Source organism: Microcaecilia unicolor, chromosome 1, assembly GCF_901765095.1.
Source record: "Microcaecilia unicolor chromosome 1, aMicUni1.1, whole genome shotgun sequence".
NCBI classification, from domain to species: Eukaryota; Metazoa; Chordata; class Amphibia; order Gymnophiona; family Siphonopidae; genus Microcaecilia; species Microcaecilia unicolor.
Window position 1 is genome coordinate 644965704 of NC_044031.1, and position 26399 is coordinate 644992102.

The 26399-nt window shown below is 42.9% G+C and overlaps 1 protein-coding gene across 2 annotated transcripts in view; it reads right to left on the reverse strand.

Annotated features, from left to right (window-relative positions):
* Positions 1–685: 685 nt before the first annotated feature.
* Positions 686–26399, reverse strand: part of STX3 (syntaxin 3) — a 122055-nt gene continuing 96341 nt past the window's right edge. The window contains exons 9-11 of one of the 2 annotated variants that reach the window (XM_030222160.1): positions 19660–19770; positions 4486–4595; positions 686–1862 (exon numbers count right to left, since the gene is read on the reverse strand). In XM_030222160.1, the coding sequence (XP_030078020.1) occupies positions 4506–4595; positions 19660–19770 (201 nt within the window). In that variant the 3' untranslated portion in view covers positions 686–1862; positions 4486–4505. The remainder of the gene's footprint in view (positions 1863–4485; positions 4596–19659; positions 19771–26399) is intronic. The other variant, XM_030222153.1, reaches the window with a different exon arrangement.

The following is a 26399-nucleotide window of genomic DNA, read 5'->3' on the forward strand; positions in this document are numbered from 1 at the left end:
CACTATCGAAATAATTTCTTGGCTCCTCCCTTGCTCTGCCCCTTCATTATACAGATAGTGTGTGGCTCATTAGAGGGATTTCAGCCTCACACCATCCACAGAGTGGATACAAATCCAGAAATAGTGAAATTGTATGTTTACCGGCTGCCAATAGTGGCCCCATTATTTTTAATGAGTTCCTAGACCTCAGCTCCCTATTAAAAGGTGGGTACTATTCACCTGTAGAGCAGTGGCTTCTTGATTTCAGCCCTTGAGAAGCCCCAAAAGGCCTAGTGTTCAAGTCATTACAATATTCAAATTATCCTGCTATTAAAATAATCATATGATTGTTCAAAAGCTCTCCCGAACAGCAGACCTGGTGGAGGTTCTTGAAGATTGGATTTGGTATAAATTCTAGGAACAAAAGCTAATCACCACTGGCCTGGCCTAGCACAGGGAAGAAGAGATCACTGCATTCTACGATGGGGGTCACAGTCACAGCTGACAACTCTTCGGCAAAATCCCCTACAGTCTCATTTGAGGAAAGGGGGAAGGTCAGGACAGAGGTTGAAGACAGCTTCCTCATTCTCTGCTAAGACCTGCCAACTCAGATCTTGCAGATGCCAACAGGTATACAGTATGCTAGTCACAGAAGCAGCACCTCTCTTTTTCAGCCACGTTCAATAAGCAAGGCATTTAGTTCTAAAAAAAATAGGATTTTTACTCCATGTCTTTCTTTGCTTAAAATTTTTTTTTTCTTTTCTGTGGCATCACCAACAGTAGTGTTCAACAGTTCTTATGTGATCTACAATAATCTCAGCCCAGGTCCTAGACATCTGCAACACAAAAACTCATCAACACAATTGGAAAAAAGTAGTAAAAAGACCCCAGCCCTTGAGAGCATAGACATCAAGACTACAGCTATCTCGTACTGTAGCTCCATCTGTGCTGCAGGACTCGTGAACCTCTGCTGTAGGTCAACTCACTGTCTCTTCGTCAACAAAGGCAAAGGGTCACAGTTGATCTACTTCAAGGTTATCAGGTGACTTGAAACTTTTGCTCCAGTCTTAATTCTGTGGTTTCCATATTAAAGAATGTGGTGGTTTGCAGTTCTGTTATTGAGATGACTGCTCTACAAATCTCTAAAACGTATTAAAATAGACAGTGAAACCCTCAGTCCTGTATCCTAGAGCTCCAAAGTCAATTTTCTCTCATGCTACTGTAGCAGAAACCCTGGAGGTCTCTAGAGGGGGCATCACCCCTCTGCAAGAAAGCAAATACTGCTATAACAGACTTTCACAATGCTGTATCTAGAATCTACAAGTTTCTCTGAATGTAAAGGAGACCTGTCTTAGCCATGTGCCTGGCCAAATTTTCCAGGGTGGGAAAGCTCACAGGAAAAAAAAATTAGAAACCTGAGAAAACAAATTCGTCATAAATTACATACATGAAAGGTCCTATCCTTTCTATACTAATTAAAAATGCAGTTTTAAAAAGACACGTTATCAACAGGGAGTAACCACAATACAGTTACTAAAGGGAAGACTAAACACTGAGAATGTCTGATGTACTTATAAAGGAAAAGATGTTTGTGAGGTAGGAAATAATCCCAGAGATTCCCTCCATGATGCCGTGATTGATGGAGTGCTCAGGCAGGAAGAGCATGGAGGTCCAGCAACAGGAAATGACATCACAGGAAAGGGAAAGTTCTACTGGGAGTGCTGAACATGTTGAGGTCATGCGGTGAAGCAGGAGGGATCACCAATAGGTCCAGGGTAGACAGAATGGGATAGAACTTGGTGAGATGGTGAATATGCAGTGAGGGAAGCAATCACCATCAGCTGCAGCACCATGATGGAGGAGGTCGAGGTAGGAACAGGAGTCTGGAAAAACAGAAGGCAAACGTGAAGCATTGAATCACATCCAACCGCACAAAATATTAACTTGGTTCACCTCTTTTCTACCTTTCAGCACTGAGGAATAAGTGAAATATAGAAATAATCAGTTATTCACAACATATTTGTTGTCAGAATAATGTACTCTCATTGGTATGGGCAACAGGAACTGACAGCCTGTATTTTACCCTGCAGCAGTCACAGGAGCTCAAGCACCTAATTGCCTACACTCCAATTAAAGGGGGAATTAGATGTTGTAATTCTGATATTGTTTTTAGTAGTTTCCATTAAATTGCTGTATGGAATTTAGATTATATCTAGTTAAATTACTATTTAAAAAATCTCCTTCCATTCTTTACAGTCTTTTTCTCAGCATCTCTCAATTGTTTCTGCTGATTGAGCATCTGCTCATCATGCAGGCAGGGTCTGGAAAAGCTGCAGAAATAGCACTCACAGCTCCCAGTATGGAGGGAGGGAGTTCCAACCACCATACAACAGCGATACCAAGAAATGGGATTCAGGGTGCAAGTGAACCTTATTCCCCAGAGATCTAACATTGATCAAGTCAAAAAAATTATTAATATAAACAAAAGCTTCATGAAGGGCCTGTAAGTTCCCCCTACTTATAAAATTCTGTGCTTTGGCTTTCTAGGCCAAGGTTCATCAACATTTTTCACTCAGGTACCAAAAGTCTTGCAACAGCTTGTAGAGGACAACAGACACTGGAGACAAATTTTCCGCTCGATTTCATCCAGAAACAGAGCCAAACCCAAAATTGTGGCCCTGCCACCCTGCTGCAAGTCTGTTCCCCTGAGCCAGCCTCCCCCCCCCCCCCCCCCCCCGTAGGCCCTTCCCAGGCCTACTTTCTAAAAGCCCTGGTGGTCTAGGGGCCTCTTTGGAGCAGGAGCATCCTGAGTTGCTCCTGCCTGCATTGTAAAAATGGTGGCTGTAACTTCCCGAGGCAGCCTCCAAGACTGCCTTGGAAGGTTGCAGCCACCGTTTTGGGATTGGAAATGGCATAAGCAGGAGTGAAGTAGCAGCTGGGGACTGACTCCTGCCCATGCCGGTTCCAATCCTAAAATGGTGGATGCGATTTTTACAGCACAGCCAGTGGGGGCAAGAGCAACTTGAGATGCTCCTGCCCCAAAGAGGCCACTAGGCTCTTAGAAGGTAAGCCTGGGGAGGGCCTACGAGTGGGGGAGGGTGGAGCTGGTGGGTGGCCCCGGGGGGAAAGATTTTCTGTCAGGGTGAGGAGGCTGGCTTGCAGCGGGCAGCAGCAGGGCCACAGTTTCGGCTTCCGACAAAAATGCACAATATTTTCGGCTGATACCCCAACCCTGGATTTCAGGTAGATTGGGGTTGGGGTTTGAATCCAAAACCTAAATTCAGTTGGCCTCTAATTTGAGAAATTTGGTGTGCTGGGGAGGGTCACCTCAATAAAATTTGACTGCTAGGTGAGGGAGTGTCTACTTTTAAAGTTCTACTGCCTCTGGGCGCAAGTCAATACAAGGTGTCAATTCCTCCTCCTCCTCCCCCGCCCTGAGCTTCTTGTTTGGAAAGGAAGCCATATAGAGGGAGGAGGAGGAGGACAGGCCACCACATGAAGCTGGAAGTCTGGTAGCTCACACTCCCCACCCTCACTGCGGGCCTGCTGCCACCACTGCATTCCCCCCTAGTCCCTTCCCCACACAGAGACAACTTGGAACATTGCCCCAGGTACAAATAAGTACCTGTATATAATATGTAAGCCGCATTGAACCTGCTATAAGTGGGAAAGCGCGGGGTACAAATGTAACAAAAAAAAGGAGGTGGAAGTAGACTATCGGAGAATTTGACAGCAAGTTTATTATCAATTTAAGGATCCTGCAGCTTCCTTAAAACATCGGCAGGCTATCCAAATAGTGGCCAGTTGGTAGTTCTCTGGGGAAGGACAGAAAGATTGTACACTGCGACTACTAAATGAGAGCTAAGTGAGAAATGAACTTACAGCCCAATATTTACACACCATGGCTGGCATTTGATTTCAACACTGGCCACGGCATTTGAACTTTGCATGCATATTCAGCAGATAGTGCTGAGTGGTCATGCATACTGGCAAGAACCAGTGCTATGGCAGAGATATCCAGTCCATTATTCGGATAATTAAATGCCCACACTCCACTCTGCCACTATCCTGTTGGCACCAGAGCAGTCTTTAATGATTTTTAGCAGCATTAGCTGCTGAAAATGAACGGACAGTGCCAGCTAGGGCAGTTCTCTAGATAATGACTGCTGTTGTTCGGATAACTGACTATGAATATTGGGGCCTTGGCTTTTTGTTCTGTGCAATGTGGTAACAGTGGTTAGCATATCTGGGTTTAAAAAGTTCCTGGAGGAAAAGACCATAGTCTGCTATTGAGATGGAGAAGCCCCTGCTTGCCCCGGGATTGGTAGCATGGAATGCTCCTACTAATTGGATTTCTTCCAGGTACTTGTGACCTGGCTTAGCCACTGTTGGAAACAGGATACCGGACTAGATGGACCATTGGTCTGACCCAGTATGGCTTTTCTTATGTTTCACAGATTCCTTTGCTGACATCAAAAACCCGGCACCATCACCATCTGTACTTACGAATGAGGAACATACCACTGTTATTTCCTACCGAACCCCAAGGACAGTCCAATAATCAAAGCTAAAATCGCCAGAACGCTCACCACGATAGCAATGATAATTATCATTTTCTGAGGAGAGGATACACAAAATAATTAAAAATGTAAACCTTAAAATTGGAATTTCAGTGGGTTATTTAGATAACTAAATCACGTGGCAACATTTGGTGTCAGTCTCTGCTATCCTTTTAAGAAATGAACATAACAGTATCTGACTTCCAGTTAAATGCTCAATAAGCAGTTTCCTAGCTCTCACTGTTGATATTAATCAGTTGGTAAAGGCAGAAGTCTCTTGTCACAAAGTCCTATAATGATTAGTGGTTTCATTTTGTAAGAGAAATCAAACAAAATAAAACATGGAAAAGAAAATAAGATGATACCTTTTTTATTGGACATAACTTAATACATTTCTTGATTAGCTTTCGAAGGTTGCCCTTCTTCCTCAGATCGGAAATAAGCAAATGTGCTAGCTGACAGTGTATATAAGTGAAAATATTCAAGCATTACTATGACAGTCTGACAGGGTGGGAGGAGGGGGGTGGGTAGGAAGTATGCATGGGGACATCAAAGCATATCATTGATATTCTAACAGGGTGGGTGTGGATAGGTGAGGGGAGGGTGATCAACAGAGACATACAGCTTTATGGTTTATAATGGGCTAGGAACCCCAGATCCTTGTTAAGTCCTTTCTGCTGGGTGTTAAAATATTCAATCATTCTGACTTCAAAGGTCTTACGTTCTTGTATGGTTTTAAAGTTACCTTTCAGGATTCTCACTGTGAAGTCACTGGTACAGTGTCCTGGTCCTGTAAAATGTTGACCAACAGGCGTGGGAACCCTGCTGGCACCAGTATTGTTCATATGATGTCTATGTAAATTGAATCTTGTCTTAAGCATCTGGCCTGTTTCTCCAATATAGCATCCTTCGTTACATTTTTTACACTGAATGATATATACTACATTGGAAGATGAGCAAGTGAAAGATCCCTTTATGTTGAATATCTTTCCTTGAGGAAGAAGGGCAACCTTCGAAAGCTAATCAAGAAATGTATTAAGTTATGTCCAATAAAAAAGGTATCATCTTATTTTCTTTTCCATGTTTTATTTTGTTTGATTTCTATTGATAACCTTAAGAGTGGACTAACACGGCTACCACACTCCTCTATTTTGTAAGAGAAAAGCACATACTAGATGTGTATTTTAATGAATTAAAATCATGCACACACTGATGTCATGTCCCTCAACACCTCTCCAAGCAAGAAGCACAGAAGCGAATGGCGAGTGCTGGCTGCAAGAAAATTCACAGCGCTTGCAGGCCCAGCATCTTCCAAGAGGAGGTACTATAGGGAATTCTTCAGGAATGCTGGAGTGTGGATGAGTGTCTGCAGTCTCCGCATCTCCCAGGAGGCAGCCCTCTGAAAATACAGGAGCGTTGAAAAGTAGAGGAACACACAGCTTCCACAGTTCCAGCCTTTCCCAGCAGGAGGCACTATAGGGAATACTTCAAAAATGCTGAAGTGTGGAGGAGTGTCTGCAGTTCCAGCAACTACTAACAGGAAGTGTTCAGAAGAACTATGTAATGTTGTGAAGCTGCCAGCATGACTTGATTGAGAAAATGCTCCCTAATGCAAACATTCAGTATTTCACACATTTGAACAAATAGCTATTTTAAACACGTGCACAGCAAGTACATTATTTTGATATTACAAGTGTACATTAGATATAGACTCTGTGCAAAGGAATGAAAGAAAAGCTTAAGACAAAAAGAGCATGAAACAGAAGCACTGCAGACAGCGATTGGGAACGACAAAGGATTAATGCTGGGAAATACTGCTTTCTGCAGAACACACAGTGCTGGGAATAAGGACATAGCACAGTCAGCTTAAAGCAGCAGTGTAACATGCCAAAATGTTACTGTTGCAGGTTTTTGACAGCTCTTGCTCTGAGTTGCTCCCATCCTTATGTACACCCCATGAAATTATGTGTCTAAATTTTAAAAATTACGCATAATTCCCTGGTGTGTATATAACGGTGCTTTGTGTGCTCCAGGGATGTTACTATTCATGGGAGCGGTGCAAAGTGTTTTTTTGCCTTCCTAGACCACCCGTAAAAGGCCATAATGGTTCCCTTGTACCTCACACTCTCTTACCCCAACAGCCCCTCCCCAAAAAAAATCCATAAAAAAACTCCTGTATGTCCGGAGAACGTAGTCACAGCAGCTGGCCTTACGGAGTTTAAGGGGGGTCTGGACAGATTCCTGAAGGAAAAGTCCATAGAACATTATTAAAAAAAAATAAAAAAGGGATTGGCCGCTGTCAGAGACAGGATGCTGGGCTTGATGGACCCTTGGTCTTTTCCCAGTATGGCGGTGCTTATATGCTTATGTGTCCTTTATCCCCCTTCCCTAAAATCCAGATTGAACTAATGACTCCCTTGCACCCTCTCCCCTTCCAACAAAAAGACACCCTGGTATCCCATGGCCCCTCTGCACCACCCCTGATCTCTCTCAAAAAAATTGTGGCCTAAGTGTTCACACCCCTGAGCCCCCCCCCCCCAAACTTCCCAACCTCTCCCACCCAGCTCTAAAGGCAGGAGTGATGCCCAATTTCTCCTGCTTCTGGCACCATCTTTCAAAATGGTGGTGCCTGACCCCTAGTACTATTCCAAATCTCGTTTAAAATTCTAGTTATCACTCATAAGATATTGCACACAGGATTCCTTCTTTCTCTCTCCTCCCTGGTTATTACATACACCCCAACCCGCTCTCTCTGTTCTCTGGATGCTCAACACTGAAATCCACTCATTATAAAACCACCAGGACATCAGAATTTTCTGTTTGGCACCAAGTCTCTGGAATAATCTTCCCAAGGAAATTAGAGCCGAACTTTCCCAGCCAAGATTCAAATTATTACTAAAAGCTCACTATTTCTAGCTGGCATTTAATCTGCCCACAATTTAGATGTTGCCAGCCACGGCCTGCACGGTCTCTTGGAGATGCAGCCCTCAGTATCTATTTTAACATATTTATGCTTATATAAAACGTATGTATGCGCTCTTTCCTAATTTAATTGGAGTTCCTTTTCATTTTATCCAGAATTTTTTTGTAAACTGCTTTAACCTTTTGTTAGCAAAGGTGGTATATCAAATCTTAGAATAAACTTAAACATAGTGGTACCAGGACACAGCACTAGAGGGTCAGGTGATGCAATGCTGCCATTCTAAAATACAGCAGCACCTGAAGCAAAAGTGATTGGGTATCATTCCTTTACAGATGGTGAGGCTGGGGGGAGCCAGAGGTGTGGGGGGGGGGGGGCACTGCATGAGTGGAGGAGGGGGTGCAGGGCAAAATTGTGCTTAATTACTACTACTAACTATTACTACTTATCATTTTTATAGCGTTACTAGATGTACACAGTGCTATACACCTACCCACAAGAGGACACTGTACTCTACCAACTGTATTGGGACTTGTTGTACTTATATTATTCCTAATTTTGGTTCCAGGACTAATCTATTATACATTTGAAAAGACTCACAGGTTTTTTCAGTATACATAGTAATAATCACAAGAATCCACCCTAGGTACCCCAACAGTTGATTTACTCTGTTTTAATTGACACCCTATATCTAATCATTACTTGCCTTTTTAATTCTATTTAATTTTATAATTCCTGACAATACCAATCATCATTTGTTTTGTTTTATTATTTTCTTTTGACTTTACATTCCATACTTTTTGCATTACACCTGCCTAGCTATTAAATGGCTGGTGCTCACTCTAATGAGCCTCTGAACGGTACCTGTCCCACTCACCCCCTAAATTGGGATCCTGGAATGGATGATGATCCTAACTGAGACCCTTTAACTAGATTAAATATTTTCTGTTACCCTATATTTGATACATGGACTACCAGATCTAATAGGTCCATGTTTGATAACTTTGAAATGTTCCAGGGATGTGGACAAATTAAAATTAACAGATTACACATCCAACAATCAGACCCTCTAACAGAGAACCTGTATATTTTTGGTATGCCACTTATAGCATTGATTAAAGTGGGTGACATCCTTGGTTTTTCATCCTCTATTGTCACTATCAAGAGGGGTACTTGATCAATTTAAAGCCAGAAATCATTTTTGTACTTACATTCCCAGGAATACTGACACTGATAGGTTCCATTATAAAGGCATTACAAAACCTTTTGCCTTAGCCAACAAAATTAGCTACTAAATCAGGTGTTGATACTGTTGTCTGGTGCATTATTTCCTATGTTCAGAGGTTTGTTTTAAGCCTCCTTGTTACTACTCTCAGTACAAGACAAACTACATTTCCACCATAAATGTAGGACCACTGCTATTTATTTTACTCATTTTTACTCTTAATGCCTGTAAGGCAAGTACACCTCTTTTATTAAGGAAGATATTTATTCTGCTTATGCTGTTTAATCAAACTATCATATGTTTCTTTCTAGTTTGTTACATTTTGCTAATTTGTATAGACAGGTTTAGATTGTTTTCCCTCTATTTTTAAATTGTTGTACCTTTCATCACTATACCTCAAATAGTAACTAAGCAGACTGTTTTCTACTGTTGATGATTTCTTACTCATCAAGTGAAAGTGAAGCAGATCAATTCATTTAACACATATTTGCTTCATATTCTGTATAAAGGAACAAGAAGATTATGTTCCTATGTATGTTCCAAAAACACTATAACTCAACAGTGCCTTCATATATGATCTAGATCCATTACACCTAGCAGTAAGATAATTACAAAACTCTTATCTTGCTCATAATTATAAGACTACTGCAGGTTAAGCAGCAGGCCCTTCATATATAATGTAGGCCTATAACACCCATAGCTTAGCCTTTGCAATACTTGTAATGCTCCTGAATTTGCAGTAGTTATTCATTATTTGGCCAATATTAATCCTTTTTCAATGCTAAAATGAAATATTTGTTCCCTATTAACACCAGTTTTAGCTATATTTACACATTCAAAGTTTGACTAATGATAAACTTTGATTGAAAGTTTTCTTTCCCCCGCCTTCCAACATCAGCTTTGTAATCATGATATATCAATCACAATCATATGCACTTGACCTTATTGATTCCATTGTATGGTACCTAGACTTAATTGACTTCACATGTTTCCAAGTCTAGCTCCGCCCTAGAGGGGTGGGTGTAAGAAAGTTGGGCCCCTTGGGTTGGTTATGATAAAAGGGGAAACCTAATGCTGCATTTCATCCAGCATATAATTATGTATCCACATACTGACTCTTGCTATGGCCTTGTTCCCTATTGTGCCAGAGCACCCATGTCACCTCAATCCTATACATTCCCCCCCACAGAACTCTATGAGCCCTCTGGAAAGGACGGCCACACCCACTAGTAGTCATGTGTGCCAGCCCCCTCTGAGGGGCCTGGCAAGAGGGGAAATGTATATATATGGCCGCCCTTGCTCTCAGTGAAATACAGGTCAATGGCTCAGGCTAAAGAGCTAGGCCTCTGCAAGCAAATGGCTCATAATAAGAGCTAGGCTTCTTAAAATCAGAATAATCTCTGATACAAAAGAGAGCTAGCTTGTAAAAATCAGAGATCACCTTTGACACAGTTACATTTCACTGTGGCAAGTGCTGAACTGGCAAGGGTGGGGGCAATCTACTCTATAAACAATCCTGAGATTGGCACCTGCAAGACGTCATAAGCAAGAGTTGCTATGGTTACGTAAAGATAGTGCTGGGTCAGCTGCACCCCGGGTGAGAACATCCAAAGGGGGGGCTACAGGAAGGTTTGGGAATATGTGAAGTCATGCTGATCAACTGATAAGGACTAGGAGCCCAGTTGAGACAGCTGGGATCCATTGAAATGAATAGGGCCAAAATTGTATATAAGCAGCAGTTTGAGGAGTATTAGTTCAGACGAGACGAGACGAGAAGAAGAAGGAGATGAGAGGAGAAGACGAACAGAGAAGGGAGACTCCAGAAGGCTAGAGAGAGAGGACGTGCCATGATATGCGGTTCCATTATGTGAATGCTTAACCTACCTGTATTACCATTGGTAAGATTGTAATAAACTATCTTATTATATCTACTACATACTGGGTTCCTTTCTAATTACAAGAGTCCATACTGCCTGATGGTGTAAGCCTGTCATGAGCAGATTCAAAGTTGGGAAAGCTAGATATTTGGAGGGCATATGTAACTTTGCCCAGAGAGATGAGACGGGCCACTGCTTCCGCTGCTTGATTAGCAAAGGCAGATTCAGAGAAAATAAACAACACTTGAGACAGTCCCTTCTCAATAGAGCTTACAATCTAATCAAGACAAACGGGACAAATAAGGGATAAGGGAAATACTTAAGGTGGGAATGATAAAACAGACATGGGTACTGGACAGGTGAATAGGAGTTAGGAGATAAAAGCAGCCTCAAAAAGGTGGACTTCTAGCTGAGATTTGAAGATGGCCAGAGATGGAACTTGACACACTGACTCAGAAAGTCTATTCCAGGAGTATGGTGCAGCAAGATAAAAGGAACGGACTCTGGAGTTGTCAGTGGAGGAGAAGGGTACAGGATTAGAGAGATTTACACAATGAATGTAGTTCCTGGGGAGGAGTATAGGAAGAGATAAGAGTGGAGAGGTACTGAGGAGCTGCAGGATGAAAGCACTTGTAAGTCAATAAGAGGAGTTTGAATTGTATGCAGAAATGGAAAGGGAGCCAATGAAGTGACTTGAGGAGAGGGCTAATAAGAGCATAGCGACACTGGCGGAATATAAATCATGTTGCAGAATTTTGAACAGATTGGAGAGAGATCAGGGCCGTGCCTAGGGTCTCTGGTGCCCCCCTGCAGACTATCGGTTGGCGCCCCCCCCCCTTTTCTATTCTTTATAAACTTCAAGTAATCCTGAAATATTCAGATCCTTTTCTCACTAGAGAAACTTCAATCGCCACCAATCTCTTTTCACTTATATTTTCTCATTTACCACAATCAGGCACTCTTTTATAACTTCAGTCAACAAACACAGGAAGTCACAGCTGGATGTCTCTCTTGGCAAAGGACAGCTCTCACTCTGTTCACTTCTCGGGCAGATTTCTTAACAGAAGCTGATCATCCAATCAGAGAGCTCTATTTGAATGCAGATTAACATACAGACACTCATGGGAATGTTTAGTGAAAAACACTGGACTAATTTGCATATGATTTAAACAAATCTGAGCATATGACAACCAAGTACAGACTCTCAGCACCTGAATTCTGCAATTAGATTTAAGGCAAATACTTTTAAAACTTATTTTTAGCACTTTTAAAATTTCAGGTTCTCTTTAATTTGAATGCTGTTTCAAGCTCTGAAACTCACCCTGACTGTAGGAGCTAGCCCCAAACTGAAGCATAAATAGCAATCTGGTTGTATTCTCATGTAACTTGAAGAGGGTGCCTGCCTCAGCATGAAAAGGGGAGGGCAGCGGAAATAGGAGAATCACAAGTTCAGGTGAAAGATTTTGCAAAACTGCATCAGCACGGCCCTGAGAGAGATGGCTTAGTGGGAGACCTGTGAGAAGCAAGTTGCAGTAGTCTAAGCGAAAGGTGATAAGATTATGGATAAGAGTTTTGGTAGTGTGCTTAGAAAGGAAAGGATGAATTTTGGTGGTACTATAGACAAAGAAACGACAGGTTTTAGAATTACGTGATTATGTGTGTCCTCATTAAGTATGTAGGAAATTATGCACATACACAATTGCCAATTCCCTGGAGTGAAATTATGAATTTAAATGTTATTAGATGTTTTATGTTTATGTTTTATTAAAACTTTATATACCACCAGGCTGTACCAATCTACGCGGTTAAAAATTAAAATACAATAACATAACATTGAAAAGAACACCATTTCTAAATTTATTATTTATTTATTTATTACCTTTGTACCCCACATTATCCCACCTATTTGCAGGCTCAATGTGGCTTACAGAGTGTTATTATGACATATTCATGAGGGAATAATAGATATAGTCAGTGGTGGGACGAAGATATTTAAAGAAAGAGAAGAGGGTGTTAAGTAGGGTGATGTGGGAGGTGTAGTTGGTTGTGTGGGTGGGTTGTGTAGTGATTTGTGTCTTTAGAGGTTCTTTTTATAGGCTCTGTTGAAGAGGTGTGTCTTCAAGGATTTGCGAAAGTTGCTTAGATTATCTATGGTTTTTAAGGTTGGGGGTAGCGCATTCCATAGCTGTGTGCTTCTGAATAGGAAAACTCATGCATTCAGGCTCATTCACAAAGAGACAAAAAGCTTTATATTTCTAAAACTGCAGAATCTTCAATAAACCTTGCCAACCCCGTCTTTGGATAGATCAAAAGCTTGACAAAATAAGAAAGTTTTAAGAAGAATTTTAAATTTTCTTAGACTAGCTCAGTGGTTTCCAAACCTGGTCCTGGAGGCACCCCAGCCTGTCAGGTTTTCAGGATATTCATAATGAATATTCATGAGAGAGATTTGCATGCTCTGTCTCCACCTCATGCAAATCTATCTCATGAGTATTCATTGTGGATATCCTGAAAACCTGACTGGCTGGGATGCCTCCAGGATCAGGTTTGGGAACCACTGGACTAGATGCTACTGAGCTAGTCATTAGAACCCCCCCCCCCCCCCCCCCGAACCTCCAAAGCATAAAATTACCCTCTACATATGTCAGTGTGATAACCAGGTACCTAGGGAAGGAGGTCTATAAACACATGTGTTGCACTTATTTTATAAATCTTTGAGTATATGCACATAATTTCTGCTCGGAAATCGAAGCGTATTCTATAACAATGCACGTAACTTAATTGCTGAACTAGCTAATCAGAGCTGTTAATTGGATGTTAACAAGCAATTATCAACACTAATTGACATTAAGATTTACGCGCAGAAATCCTTAAGTGTATTCTGTAAAGTGGTGCACCTAAATTTGAGGTCGTATAGTTGAAAAGGTGGTGTGGCCATGGGCAGGGCATGGATGTTTCTAAAATCTATGCGCACTGTTATAGAATACACCCGATCTGAACCTAATTTAGGCGTCAGGATTTATACCAAGTAAAACGTGGTATAAATGGCTGCGACTAAACTTGGGACCCTCTTTACTAAGCTACTTTTTAGCGCACACTAATGCTACAGACACCCATAGGAATATAATGGTTGTCTCTATCATTAGCGCATGCTAAAAAGTTAGCGCACCTACAGTGTGACTTAGTAAACAGGGCCCTTGGTCATGTGGAGAGACGCCTGGCATATTCTATATATTGTGCAGAAATTTAAGCCTATTCTATAAAATTTAGGTGTAGAGAAAACGCCTAGGCATATTGTTTTTCTGCACGGAGTTTTCAGGCACCATATATACAACCTAGTCCTATATGTGTAAGTGCCTATCTGCCTCTACTCCATACATTCTCAACTCCCAGGAAAGCCCAAAGATAGAGCACCTGAAAGCGGGTGCCCTGTTTTCCATGTGTCTACTTTTACACAGGGCCACCAAGGGGGGAGGGGTGGAGGGGGGACAAAATTCCCTGGGACCTGGCCTCCAAGGGGGGCCCGGTGCCGCAGTCCCCTCCATCCACCCCCCTCCATCCCCCATCGGGCCAGGCCCCCCTGAATTCAAATCATAGTGGCTCACCTTGACCTCGCTCCGTGTAAAAGAAGCGCAGCAGTGGCAGTCTGCAGATCGCCTCTCTTTGGGCCTTCCCTCCCTGTGTCCCGCCCTCGTCTGACGTAACTTGCGTGAGGACAGGACACAGGGAAGGAAGGCCCGAAGGGAGGCGATCTGCAGACTGCCACTGCTGCGCTTTTTTTCACACGGAGCGAAGTCGAGGTGAGGCACTATGATTTGAATTCAGGGGGGCCTGGCCCGGTGGTGGACGGAGGGGGGTGGTGATGACGACGACCTCGGGGGGGGGGGGGGGGCGGCGGCCCTGCTTTTACAAGCTCTTAAACTTTATGCCCCAGCAATTTTACAAGTGCCTACTTGGAGTGTGCAAAATGCTGTTTTACATGCTCAAATTACTTATGACCCCTGTAAAGCATGAATCTCAGCAGTAGCCATAGAGGAAAGCCTTTTATTTCAGAAAGAAAGAACAGAAAGAATCTGATACTAAACCAAGACCCAGGAAGCAGTGAGTTGCTGGTCCTGCTGCATTTTAGGAGCCTGTGTGTGTGGTGAGGGTGGGATGGATTCTTCACAGTGCCTGCTTTCTCCTTTTCCATGTGAGGAGCAACTGGGAAGGAGGCAGGGAAGGAGAGGAGCTGGAGGCAAGCATCAGGAGGCTGACTAAGGAGTTTGTTCTAAGGTAGGGCAAAATGAGCCTAGATTTACTGTCTCCACTACAAACACAAATTAAAATACTCATGACAGATTGAACTGCATCACAGATACCTTCATGGTCAGGACACTGAAGGACTCTTATTTCTTTAAGAGGGCCTTGCTTGCAAGTTACTAACATCAAAATAGCCTTCTGATGCCAGTTTTAAGAAAATGTTGCTGCATTTTACTCCCACTGTCACTAATCTTAACGCTCTTGATTCGGAAGAGGTGTGGCCCCTTTTATAGCTTTTCAAATGCACAACTAGAAATTGTATCTATTATGTGAGGCATAAAAAAATTCCATGTAGTCTGAAATCTTCCTTTCTCTGGAGATAGAAGACAGAGCCAGAATGCATCATTCAGGATGGTCTGTGGCTCCGAGCTCACTTCTGTTCAGGATGCCATAGGTGCCAGCACTGAGGGCTTGGAAGGTGCTCGAGCACCCCCAATACCAAGCAAACTATTGTTGAGTAGTGGGGGGGGGGGGGTTTAATTTATATTGTGGGCAATATTCAAAAGCAACTATCCATGTAGCAAACACCTGCTACTCGGACGGATAAATGCCGCTGAGAAAAATCAGTATTATCAAGATAGGAGTGGAGGAGTGGCCTAGTGGTTAGAGCACCGGTCTTGATTTCCAAAGGTGGCCGGTTCAAATCCCACTGCTGCTCCTTGTGATCTTGGGCAAGTCACTTAACCCTCCATTGCCTCAGGTACAAACTTAGATTGTGAGCCCTCCTGGGACAGAGAAATATCCAGTGTACCTGAATGTAACCCACCTTGAGCTACTACTGAAAAAAGTGTGAGCAAAATCCAAATAAATAAATAGTACCACTGAATATCTTTACAGACTGTTGTGGCATTAACCGGATGCTGAATACCTGGATTTTTTGTGCCTTCAGCTGCTGGCATTTAAAAAAACAGAAACTCCAACAGTCATGGGCTATCGAGGAGGCTGAATTTAGCACCCACAATTAGGGGTGGGCAATAATTATAAATTTTAATCATGCAATTAATCAAGCTTAATCATGGCATGCATCCAGCCTTCATCCAGATTCTCTCATACCCCCCTTCCCACCCCCCCACCTCCAGTTTCTCTCATGCCCCCTCCCCAGCCTTCTTCCATATTCTCTCTCTCTCTGGCCCAGATGCATCAACCAAACGTAAAAAAAGCAAAAACGTAAAAGCTGTTACCGAATTTTAAAAAACGAACAATGCAGCAAAAAAACAAGTCGCACATGTTCGGTGCGGTATTGTAAAGTACAATGCATCAATCTGGTGGAATCCCCATCGGTAATGGGCCCCTAAAGCATGCGCAGAGCAGCCAAGCGTTATACTGGCTGCTCTGCGCATGCCACAAATGTCAAAAAAAAACCAAACCAAAACAAAACACAAACACATGGAACGGGAGGGGGCAAAGGCGCTCGTCAGGAGCATCCTTTATGGATGGCCTTGCCCCCCCCCCCCCCCGGCCCGTGGTCACCGCTGCTGCTCCCCGCTTCCTCCCCCAGCAATAAATAAAAACACAAAACAAAACTCAAAGCTTTAGGAGCCCTGGCCCCCCTCCCTTCCTGTCTCTAAACTCTTTCTCCACACAGCTCCACCTCCCTCCGCCCCCGTGCCCCGCCCCCGCCCCTGCGTAGGTTTCTTATGTCAGACGGGGGCCGGGCCAGGTCAGAGAAGGAGAGAGACGTCCTGAAGACTGCAGCGATCTGATGGTCTTCTTGCCCGTGCAGCGCCTTCATACAGAGGTGAGAGGTGCTGCACGGGCTGGAAATGAGGGGGGGGGGGTGGAGGGGGGAGCGACGGCAACGATCTCAGGGGGGGTGGCGGAGGCGGGGCACGGGGGCGGAGCTGTGTGGAGAAAGAGTTTAGAGACAGGAAGGGAGGGGGGCCAGGGCTCCTAAAGCTTTGAGTTTTGTTTTGTGTTTTTATTTAATGCTGGGGGAGGAAGCGGGGATCAGCAGCGGCGACCACGGGCGGGGGGGGGGGGGCAAGGCTGTTCATAAAGGATGCTCCTGACGAGCGCCTTTGCCCCCTCCCGAACCTTTTTTTTTTCACTTTTATAGTGATGCAGGGGAAGCGGGGAGCAGCAGCGACCTTGGGCGTCAATAAAAGACGCCCCTGACGCGCGTTTTTGCCCCCCTCGCTTTTTTTTGTTCTTTACATTAAAGTTTTTAGTCGGATAGCCCTAACAACAGACCTGTCATTAGCTTTCCGGCAGTTTTCCTACGTTAGGGTAGTGGGAAAACTTTGATGCATCTCATTTCAATGGGGTTTCTACACAATTTGCTCATCTGCATTCCGTTTTCGTTTTCTGCTACCGTGGTCGGAAAATGGCCTTTAATGCATGCCACGGTTCAAAAATTCTTCGTTAAAGGGTTGTTAAAGTGTCATTAAAGTTTAGTGCATCTGGGCCTCTGTTTTTATCAGCAGGGCTCCTTTTCTCCTAGCTCAGCGCTCGTCTCCCCCACATGGCCGGGCTCTGTGGATACGTGAGCCGTGTGGTGCAGGAAACCGCGAGACCTCCTCAACTTCCTGCACCACGGTGATGCTCTTATCTGACGAGCCCAGCCGCAGAGGGGAAGACGAGGAGCACCAAGCAAGGAGAAAAGGAGCCTTGCTGTAGAGGTAAGAGCAGAGAGCTGGTCAGCGTTAAAATCAGGCCGCATTAAAATACATCACCTTCATTAAAATATTAACGCGTTAATAGCATTATTAATGTGTTAATTCCCATCCCTACCCACAACCATTTTTAAAAGTTGGTGCTAGGCTGGTTACAGGTCCTCTTTCACACTCAGTGGCTGTATAGGTAGAACAGATTGTGCAGCTTGGAATATCTTTCCACAGTTATTAAGGTGATGTCGTTAGCTGACTTCATTATTTGAAGTAACTCAGCTTGAAAAGAACACATTCTGTACTTTGCATTCCATTTTCCTTTTGGACTAAGGGACAGATTTTCAGAAGTTCTAGCCACTAACTTTAGGACCTAGGTGACTAGACCCCATATTTGAAAAGTCATGGCAGCACTTAACACCCAGCAGGGCATCCAACACACTGCCAGGGTCAGTCAACCAAGTAAGGCAAGGCCAGCTGTACTGGAGGCAGGCGTGAGTGGACACTGTTTCTGCCTGTCAACTTTTTGAGATGAGTGTGGAGGGTCCGGGAAGGGGAGGGGGTACACCAACTAGCAGGGATTAATTTTTCTATGTTGGGAGAGGGGAATCTGGTTGGGTCAGATTGGATCAGGGGGGAAAGAAGAGAGAGAGACAGGGCCTGCTAGACTACCAGGAATAATTTTGTGGTGGTGGTGGGGGATGCAGATCCAGTGCTCATGCACTGACAGGAAGGGGGATATTTTAGCAATGAGCAGCAGATTAGTTCTGTGGTGTGCACTGTTTTCTCAGCACACATTTTTAATGTGGCAGTAATTTGCATGCGCATTTCATCGAGGCAGTAAACTTTATGATAAGTTTCTTTGAACAGGTTAGTTTTTAGTAATTTCCGGAAGGTTACCAAATCGTGCGTTGTTTTTATGGCATTTGGTAATGCATTCCATATTTGCGTGATATCATTAGCTCACCTTATTAACTGTAGAAAGATATCCCAAACTGCACAATCTGTTCTACCTATGCAGTCAATGAGTGTGAAAGAAGACCTGTAACCAGAATAGGCACCGACTTTTCCATCACCACCAATATTCAAGCCCATGATGGTCAGCAAAGTTGGAAATGGCTTTTATTGGATACAGTGCCATATGCCTTCATTTTAATTTACTCACGGTTATTCCCTATTTGTAGACAACCTTGCCCTCATCTAGATTAGATGCCACAGTGAAAACCCTTGGTTGGTCATCCTGAGTCTGGTCACTAAGTGTCATCAGACTGACTGCTGGGTCTGCAGTCTTCTGAACCTCAGGCAGGAGCAGTGGCGTACATAGGTGGGGGAAATGGGACTTGATATACCGCCTTTCTGGGGTTTTTGCAACTACATTCAAAGCGGTTCACATATATTCAGATACTTATTTTGTACCAGGGGCAATGGAGGGTTAAGTGACTTGCTCACAGTCACAAGGAACTGCAGTGGGAATTGAACTCAGTTCCCCAGGATCAAAGTCCACTGCACTAACCACTAGGCTACTCCTCCAGGGGGGCGACCACACCACCAAATGGACTTCGGATAGCGCCTGTTTTTCAGCCTGGCTAAGCTTCTGCCCAGGAGCAGAAACTAAACCCAAAAATTGAATGCAGGGCTCCTGAATTTCAGTTTGAAATATTACCATTTAGCCAGTGCTTTTCATAAAACGAATTTCATTTTTGGCATCTAATGTATTCTTTCTCCACTTTCCTGATGCATTTTTCACTGTGCAGTAAAAGAATGTGCAAATGGGGATTTGCAAGCAGCAGATGAGCTGCCCCGAATTATAAGGCAGAAACTCTGCCTTATGGACAACTGGAAGGTTTCATTTTTACACTGAATTTCCAGAAATTGTTTCATTCCATGGAGGGGATTGGGGATTTTCAGATACAGTAAATCTGGGTATTGCCCTGCCCTTATTTTCCAAACCCCACATTGCTTTCTCTCACCCGTCTCGCCTCACTCTGGTATCTCACGGCCTTTTTAGTGTCCGTGACAGCTCGTTCAACGAAGCCCACCGACTGGTCCATGTTGCTTTCGATACGGTCCACCATGGCCCCCTTAAGGAGAGGCAGCAAATGCAGAGAAAGCAGCAAAAGGGTTGGGGAAAAAGAGAAAACGAAAAGAAGAGATGAGGCCCAGTGCTGTGCGTTGTCCCCGCAGTGGGGCTCACCTTTCGTGCTCGATTCTGATACTTCACAGCTTTTGTCGTCTCCTCACGTGCTTTTTCCACGTGATCCACTGCTTTCATAACGCTGATTTCTATATTATCAGTGATCTCACCCTGCAGAGAAAGCAATCCAAGATAGGGTTAATATCCTTAAGGACGTCACTTCCCACCTCTCATCACAAGCACAGCAATAGTATTTCTATAGTTATACAATACAGAAAGAACTGTAGATGTACAGGGCAAGGTAGGGCTACTAAAACTAGAATTGTTCCTTGTTTTTTGACTGTGGGAGGGGGATTTGAGATACTTGCTCAGTGAGAGGGGTTTTATTATCTACAAATTTTTATTTTTGCTTTGTACCATTGTAAGCACACTTAGATGTTAATACAAAGAGCAGACTATCAAGTTAAGAAATAAAGTGAAACTGAAAATTACACAATGAGCAATCCATTCTCTACAGAGAATACAATGGAAATTAAGTAAAATGACCACGGTTACACAGTGAGAGTTGTGAGATTGGAGCCTGGGCCACGCTGAGAACTGGACAAAGGACAAGAGAACATGGGTCCATAGGGCCCAACATTAGATTATAGCTGCCACCTGCAATATGGTGACCGAAAAGCTTCTCTTACAACACAGGAAGGATGAGAAAATTAATCACACAGTCCTGGGCGCCACCTACTCACATACACACAATATACTGCCCCAGCCCCATCCCTGGGAAGCTCAGTTTTCATTTGCTTTTTTGGATTTTCATCTACACCACTTCAGTGATGAAGCTAAGCCTGTACCACAAGGGCACCCGCTTAGATCCAGGACCTTTCAAGAAAAGCTCTGACGTGAAAAGCAGCATTAAAAGAAATCGTCATTACATTACCTGACTGATGCTCCTCCTCAGCATTACATCGGATTGTGCATTGAAACAGAAAGAAAGCAATCTTAGAAACCTGTCCTGGATTGGCTGATATTAGAGAAGATTCCCTCCCTGGCTCACAATTTGGATATGGGGCTGGGAGAGGAGCATATAAACTGAGGACAAACGAGAGCCCCCCCCTCCCCCAAGAGATAATGGCTGTGGCGGGTCTAATGATATAAAGGTAGTGCCATGCTGGGACAAACAGGTCACAAAGGGAAAAACACCAGAGTGGAGGAACAGAGGAAACCTTACGGAGTCCATAAAAACTGTCAAACAGTAAAGTAAATGGACGAGTCTCTCAACACCTAATCATACATACAATTGGTGGGTTCTCAAGGATGCAGTTTATTGGAGAGCAAAAAAGACCTGACACGACCATGTTTTGGCCTAAAGAAGCCTGCCACAGGGGTCTTTTTGCAGACAAGATCTCAAAAACATCCTCCTCCAAAGTAAAAACAAGGGAAACGTTCTTATTGCCTTTCCAAGTCATTGGCCGCATATGCCGCTCAGCGGCAGAAATGTGAAGACGCGTGGGACATGCGGTGGCGCATGCACGGAAATGGTCCGGCGCGTCTTCACGTTTCTGCTGCTGCTGCTGCTCAGCATATGCAGTCGACAACTTGGAAAGGAAACAAGGATGTTTCCTGTGTTTTTACTTTGAAGAAAGCTGTTTTTTTTTTTTTAAGATCTTGTCTGCAAAAAGACCACTGAGGCAGGTTTTTTAAAGTCGAAACATGTTCCCATGTCGGGGCATCATCTGTCCTCTTTGAAAAGATCTATATTTGGAACAGTGCATTTGTGGGACAGAAGAAAGCCATAAAGACATAAAAAGAGCGTTTCTATAACCGTTTGCGGCACTTATGCGCACTTAGTAAGCATAAATGCAGGATTAATTGGCACTTCTGTGCATAAGCACCCTAGGTGCTATTCTATAAGGACACACAAGTTCTACACCATGTAAGTGAAGGGGCAGAGCATGGGCGTGTCTCTCACATATGCGCTCAACTTATACAATATATGTCAGTTGCATGCATTATTCACTACACTTCATTGTGCCCATTTACACCTGTCATAGACATGGCATCAGTGGCATAGCAACATGGGGCCACGGGGCCCCAGGCCCCCACAAATTTGCTCTGGGCCCCTGGTTTTGCTGGCAGGGGTCAATTTCACTAAAAGGAGCATGCAGGATGTGAGGGGAAGAGAGAGCAGAGCAGGCAACGCAGCGGCACCAGAGACCGGCGCTGGATGAAGGCTTCAGCTGGTGGCGGTTGGGGATGTTGGATTATTTGTAGTAAATAATTAGCAGATTTTAGTACACACAGCTTCAGCTTTAGAAATGTTAATTTCTTTCTTCATCTCTCTCTCATTCACCCCTGAATAATTCACTGCTGAGTCACTTTAAAGTTGAAGTAACAAAACATCTGTTTACTCACAGTTTGTAGTTAGATTATAATCAGACAGGCTTATATTTACATATTACTATACATTTGTCTTATCAGCTCCTTCCATGTGCTTAGATGGTAATGGATGCTCACACCACCATAGATCCTCTCAGGTTAGGAGAGATCATGAGCTCCATGTGCTCCATGTGCTTCATCTGCTGTGTCTGACCCCCACAGGAAGTTGCATAGCTGTGTGACCTCTCTAAGTAATTCACATCAGAGGTCACAGAGTAATCACAGAGAAATAATAGGTGACAGGCAATGCATGTAAAATACAATTACATTCCAACAAACCCCTTCTCATGCATAACTGTCATGCAATTATTTATTCATACAAAGTCCAAGCTTTATACGCAGATTCACAAAATGTTCTCTGGGTAACGGTTTGGTCATGATGTCAGCTGTCATCTCACTGGTGTGACAATAGTGTAGACTGATGACCCCTTCTTTCACCAACTCTCGCACGTTGTGGTATTTCGTTGCGATGTGCTTGGTGCGTGACTGAACCTTGTCATTCTGTGACAGTCGGATGCAGCTCTGATTATCTTCCATTATCTGGATTGGTCTCTTTTCAGATATTCCAAAATCCAGCAAAAGTTTTTCAATCCACATCAGTTCTCTGCACGCTTCCGATACAGCCACGTATTCAGCTTCTGTAGAAGACAAACTCACAATACTTTGTTTATGACTGGCCCATGAAATTTGTACATTTCCATACATAAACACATATCCACTTGTGGATTTATAATCAGAATGATCCCCTGCCCAATCTGAATCACAGTAACATATTAGTTTTGGATTACTATTGGCTGAAATCTTTAATTTACAATCAATGGTACCCTTTAAATACCTTACCATCCTTTTAACTGCAGTCCAATCTGATTTGGTAGGTGAGCTGACCCTTCTGCTCAAAATTCCTACTGCATTTGCTATATCAGCCCTGTATGTGGTAGCTAGATATAAAAGCTTACCTATGGCTGATCTATATTGGATGTTATCTGGTAAAGGTTCTCTTACTGTTTCATCCTTCAGAAAATCAGTGATCATGGGAGTGCTTACAACTTGGGCATCTTGCATACCTAAACTTTCAATAAGCTCATTTATTTTCTGCTTCTGGCTTAGAAGATAAGAACCATCATTTTGTTTCTCAATTTCTATACCAAGATAGTATGACACATTACCCAGTTCTTTTATCTCAACATTCTGGTTTAAACACTTTACAATGTCCTTATACTCTTGCTCACTTTTGCTTGCAATGAGCAGATCATCAACAAAAGCTAAAATGTATGCATATTGTCCATTTCTGCACCTAGTGTACAAGCATTTATCTGCTTCACCTTGCTTAAATCCTAAATTTGTCAATATTTCATGCAATTTTTCATTCCAACATTTTGCACTTTGCTTTAATCCATAAAGACCTTTGTTTAATTTACACACTAGCTGTCTTTGTTTTGTATTTATGAAACCTGTTGGCTGTTCCATGTACAAGTCTTCAGTTATATCTCCGTGAAGAAACGCTGTTTTCACATCAATGTGGTTTACTTGCATGCCTTTTGAGACTGCAATGCTCAGAAGTGTTCTGATTGTCGTGTGTTTCACTACAGGTGCAAACACTTCATCAAAATCTTCTCCATATTTTTGAAGATATCCCTTTGCCACTAATCTGGCTTTATACCTTTCCACTTTTCCTTGTGCATTCCTTTTTAACTTGAATACCCATTTGCATCCTATAGCTTTCTTGCCAGGAGGTAATTTTGTAAGAATCCAAGTATTATTTTTATCCAATGCATCAATTTCTTCTTGTGCAGCTTTATGCCATTCAGCAGCTTCTTCTGCTGGCATTTTCTCAATCTCATCCCATGTTAAGGGCTCTTGAGCTTCTGCTGACTTTGTTAGGTAAGACAGTCTTGGGGGTGGAACACCTTTGTTTTCCCTGGATGAGCGTCTGACAACAGGTTGGTCTGACCTTTCCGCATCCTCTAAATCTGAGAGTTCTTCTCCAATTGATTCCCCTTCTCCAACTGTACTGTCTTCTTCAATGATTCTTTCTGTGTCTGCTTCCTCTGCCTGTTCCTCGTTAGATACAGATGAGTTGCTTTCAGACATCTGCCTTGGTATGGCACTTATATACACTGGCATGTCTATTATGGTTCTAGTTTCATATTCTGGATGATAAGGCTCATCTGGGATAATCCAGCCTTTATCAACCCTTTTGTTTTCATCAAAATATGTAACATGTCTTATGCCAACAATGCCAGTTTTCAGATTCAAAATTCTATATCCTTTGTGTCCTGGAGCATAGCCAACTAAAATGCCCCTTTCTGTTGTGGAATCCAGCTTATGCCTTCTTTGCTTTGGTACATGAGCATATGCTGTACTTCCAAATGTTCTTATGTGTGACAGGTTTGGCTTCCTACCATGCCATGTCTCATGTGGTGTGTGCTCAGCGCCTTTAGTTGGCATTCTGTTTTGTAGGTACACTGCTGTGAGAATGGCTTCCCCCCATAGTCTTTTAGGGAGATTGCTATCTGACAGCATACATCTGGTCATTTCCACAAGTGACCTAAATTTTCTCTCTGCAACAGAATTTTGCTCTGGTGTATAAGCTACTGTTGTGATATGTTGAATGCCTTCTTGTTCTAGAAATGTGCGCATGCTTTGTGAAGTGAACTCACCACCATTGTCGGTCTGAAGAACCTTTGGTTTTCTTTCAAATTTATTGCTCACCATGGCTACGTATTTCTTCAGCATGTCTGTGACTTGACTTTTTTCTTTCAGCAAATAGGCCACACAATATCTAGAGAAATCATCCAAGAATATTAGCACAAATCTGTTATTTCCCAATGATGGGATATTAAACGGTCCACATAAGTCACTGTGTATTAAGTCCAGCACTTTATTACTCCTATTTCCTGTGTATGCAGGAAATGAGGGTCTCACACCTTTTGAGTAACACAGTCTATGCATTTCTCCATTTTACCAGCATCTGCACTTATCTGAATGCCGGTGGCCAGTTGCTTACTGTAAAGATCCTGGATCACCTTAGAATCACGATGTCCCAGGCGGCGGTGCCAGATTTCCAGACTACATTTACCATCATTCTTCCTTACTTGCGCCAGATGTGAGGCTTCACCTGAAATGTTCAGCTTATAAACATCATTATGCATAAAAGCTTCAGCATACACTTCATCATTTTTAGAGATTGTGCACTTACTGTTTTCAAAATGAATCACAAATCCCTTCTTATCTAATGTAGATACACTAAGCATATTGCAAACTGCTTGGGGAATATACAAGACATCACTTACAGGAATTTCTTTAACTTCATTAGACACTTTGCATTTTAAGAATCCAATACCTTTTGCTTGGATCTTAGCAGTCCCTGCGTTTGCAGTTTTAAGAATACCTTCCTCTGGACACATTTCCTGAAAGAAATTCTTACAATTGGTTAAATGGCATGTGCTCCCTGAATCCAAAATCCAAGTACTTTCATTTGAATTATTATTTACCATAGTCAAAGATTTTTCTGCCATTAGAAAGCCCTTGTGTTTATCTTTGTCCTTCATACATTTCCTGGTTTGAAAATTCTTTAGTTCCATTGGCTTAGGTGAGCTAGAGGGAGTGTTTTGTGTTTCCTTACACCATTTAGATACATGTCCCTCCTTTCCACATGAGTAGCAAATCAGCTTGCCCTTGGGTGGAGTTTTCCCATAGCTCCGCCTTCCTCTGTTCTTTGCCAAGAAATTTGTTTCATTTCTCTCTGACTTGCTTTGAGAACACATCTCCTCAGAATCATTTATTATGCATTCCTGCCTTAGTTTGATGTTGCCTGTTCAAAGGATTGCCCTTCAATGGCCTCATTTACAGACCTAAAAACATCAAACTTCTTTGATAGTGAGGTAAAAAGAAATGCTCTTTTCAATGCATCACACATGGGAATTCCAGAAAGTTCTAGCTTTTGAAATGAAGACATAAGATGCATAATGTGATCATTACATTTACTTTTATCCCTTAATTTGGTTTCATTCAACTCTGCCAGCCAAATTGGTTGCTGCTTTGCATATGTAGTTGCATACATAGTTCTCAGTTTATATAAAATGTCCTTTGGTGTATCTTTTCCTTCCACTAATATGGCTTGTTTCTCTGAGAGAGCTTCCAAAAGCATGCACTTCACATAATAGTTTGCATTGTCCCATTCAGCCATATTTTCAGCTGTTCTGTCTTGGTCTAAGCATATATCTAATCTTTTTGTTCGAAGGAGACATATGAATCTTAGTTCCCACTGCCGATAATTAAACTCAGTTAATCTAGGCACCTTGAGAGAATAGAACAATGGTGAATTTCTTCCCTCAGCCATTTTCTTAGCCTTCTGTCTGCTGTGT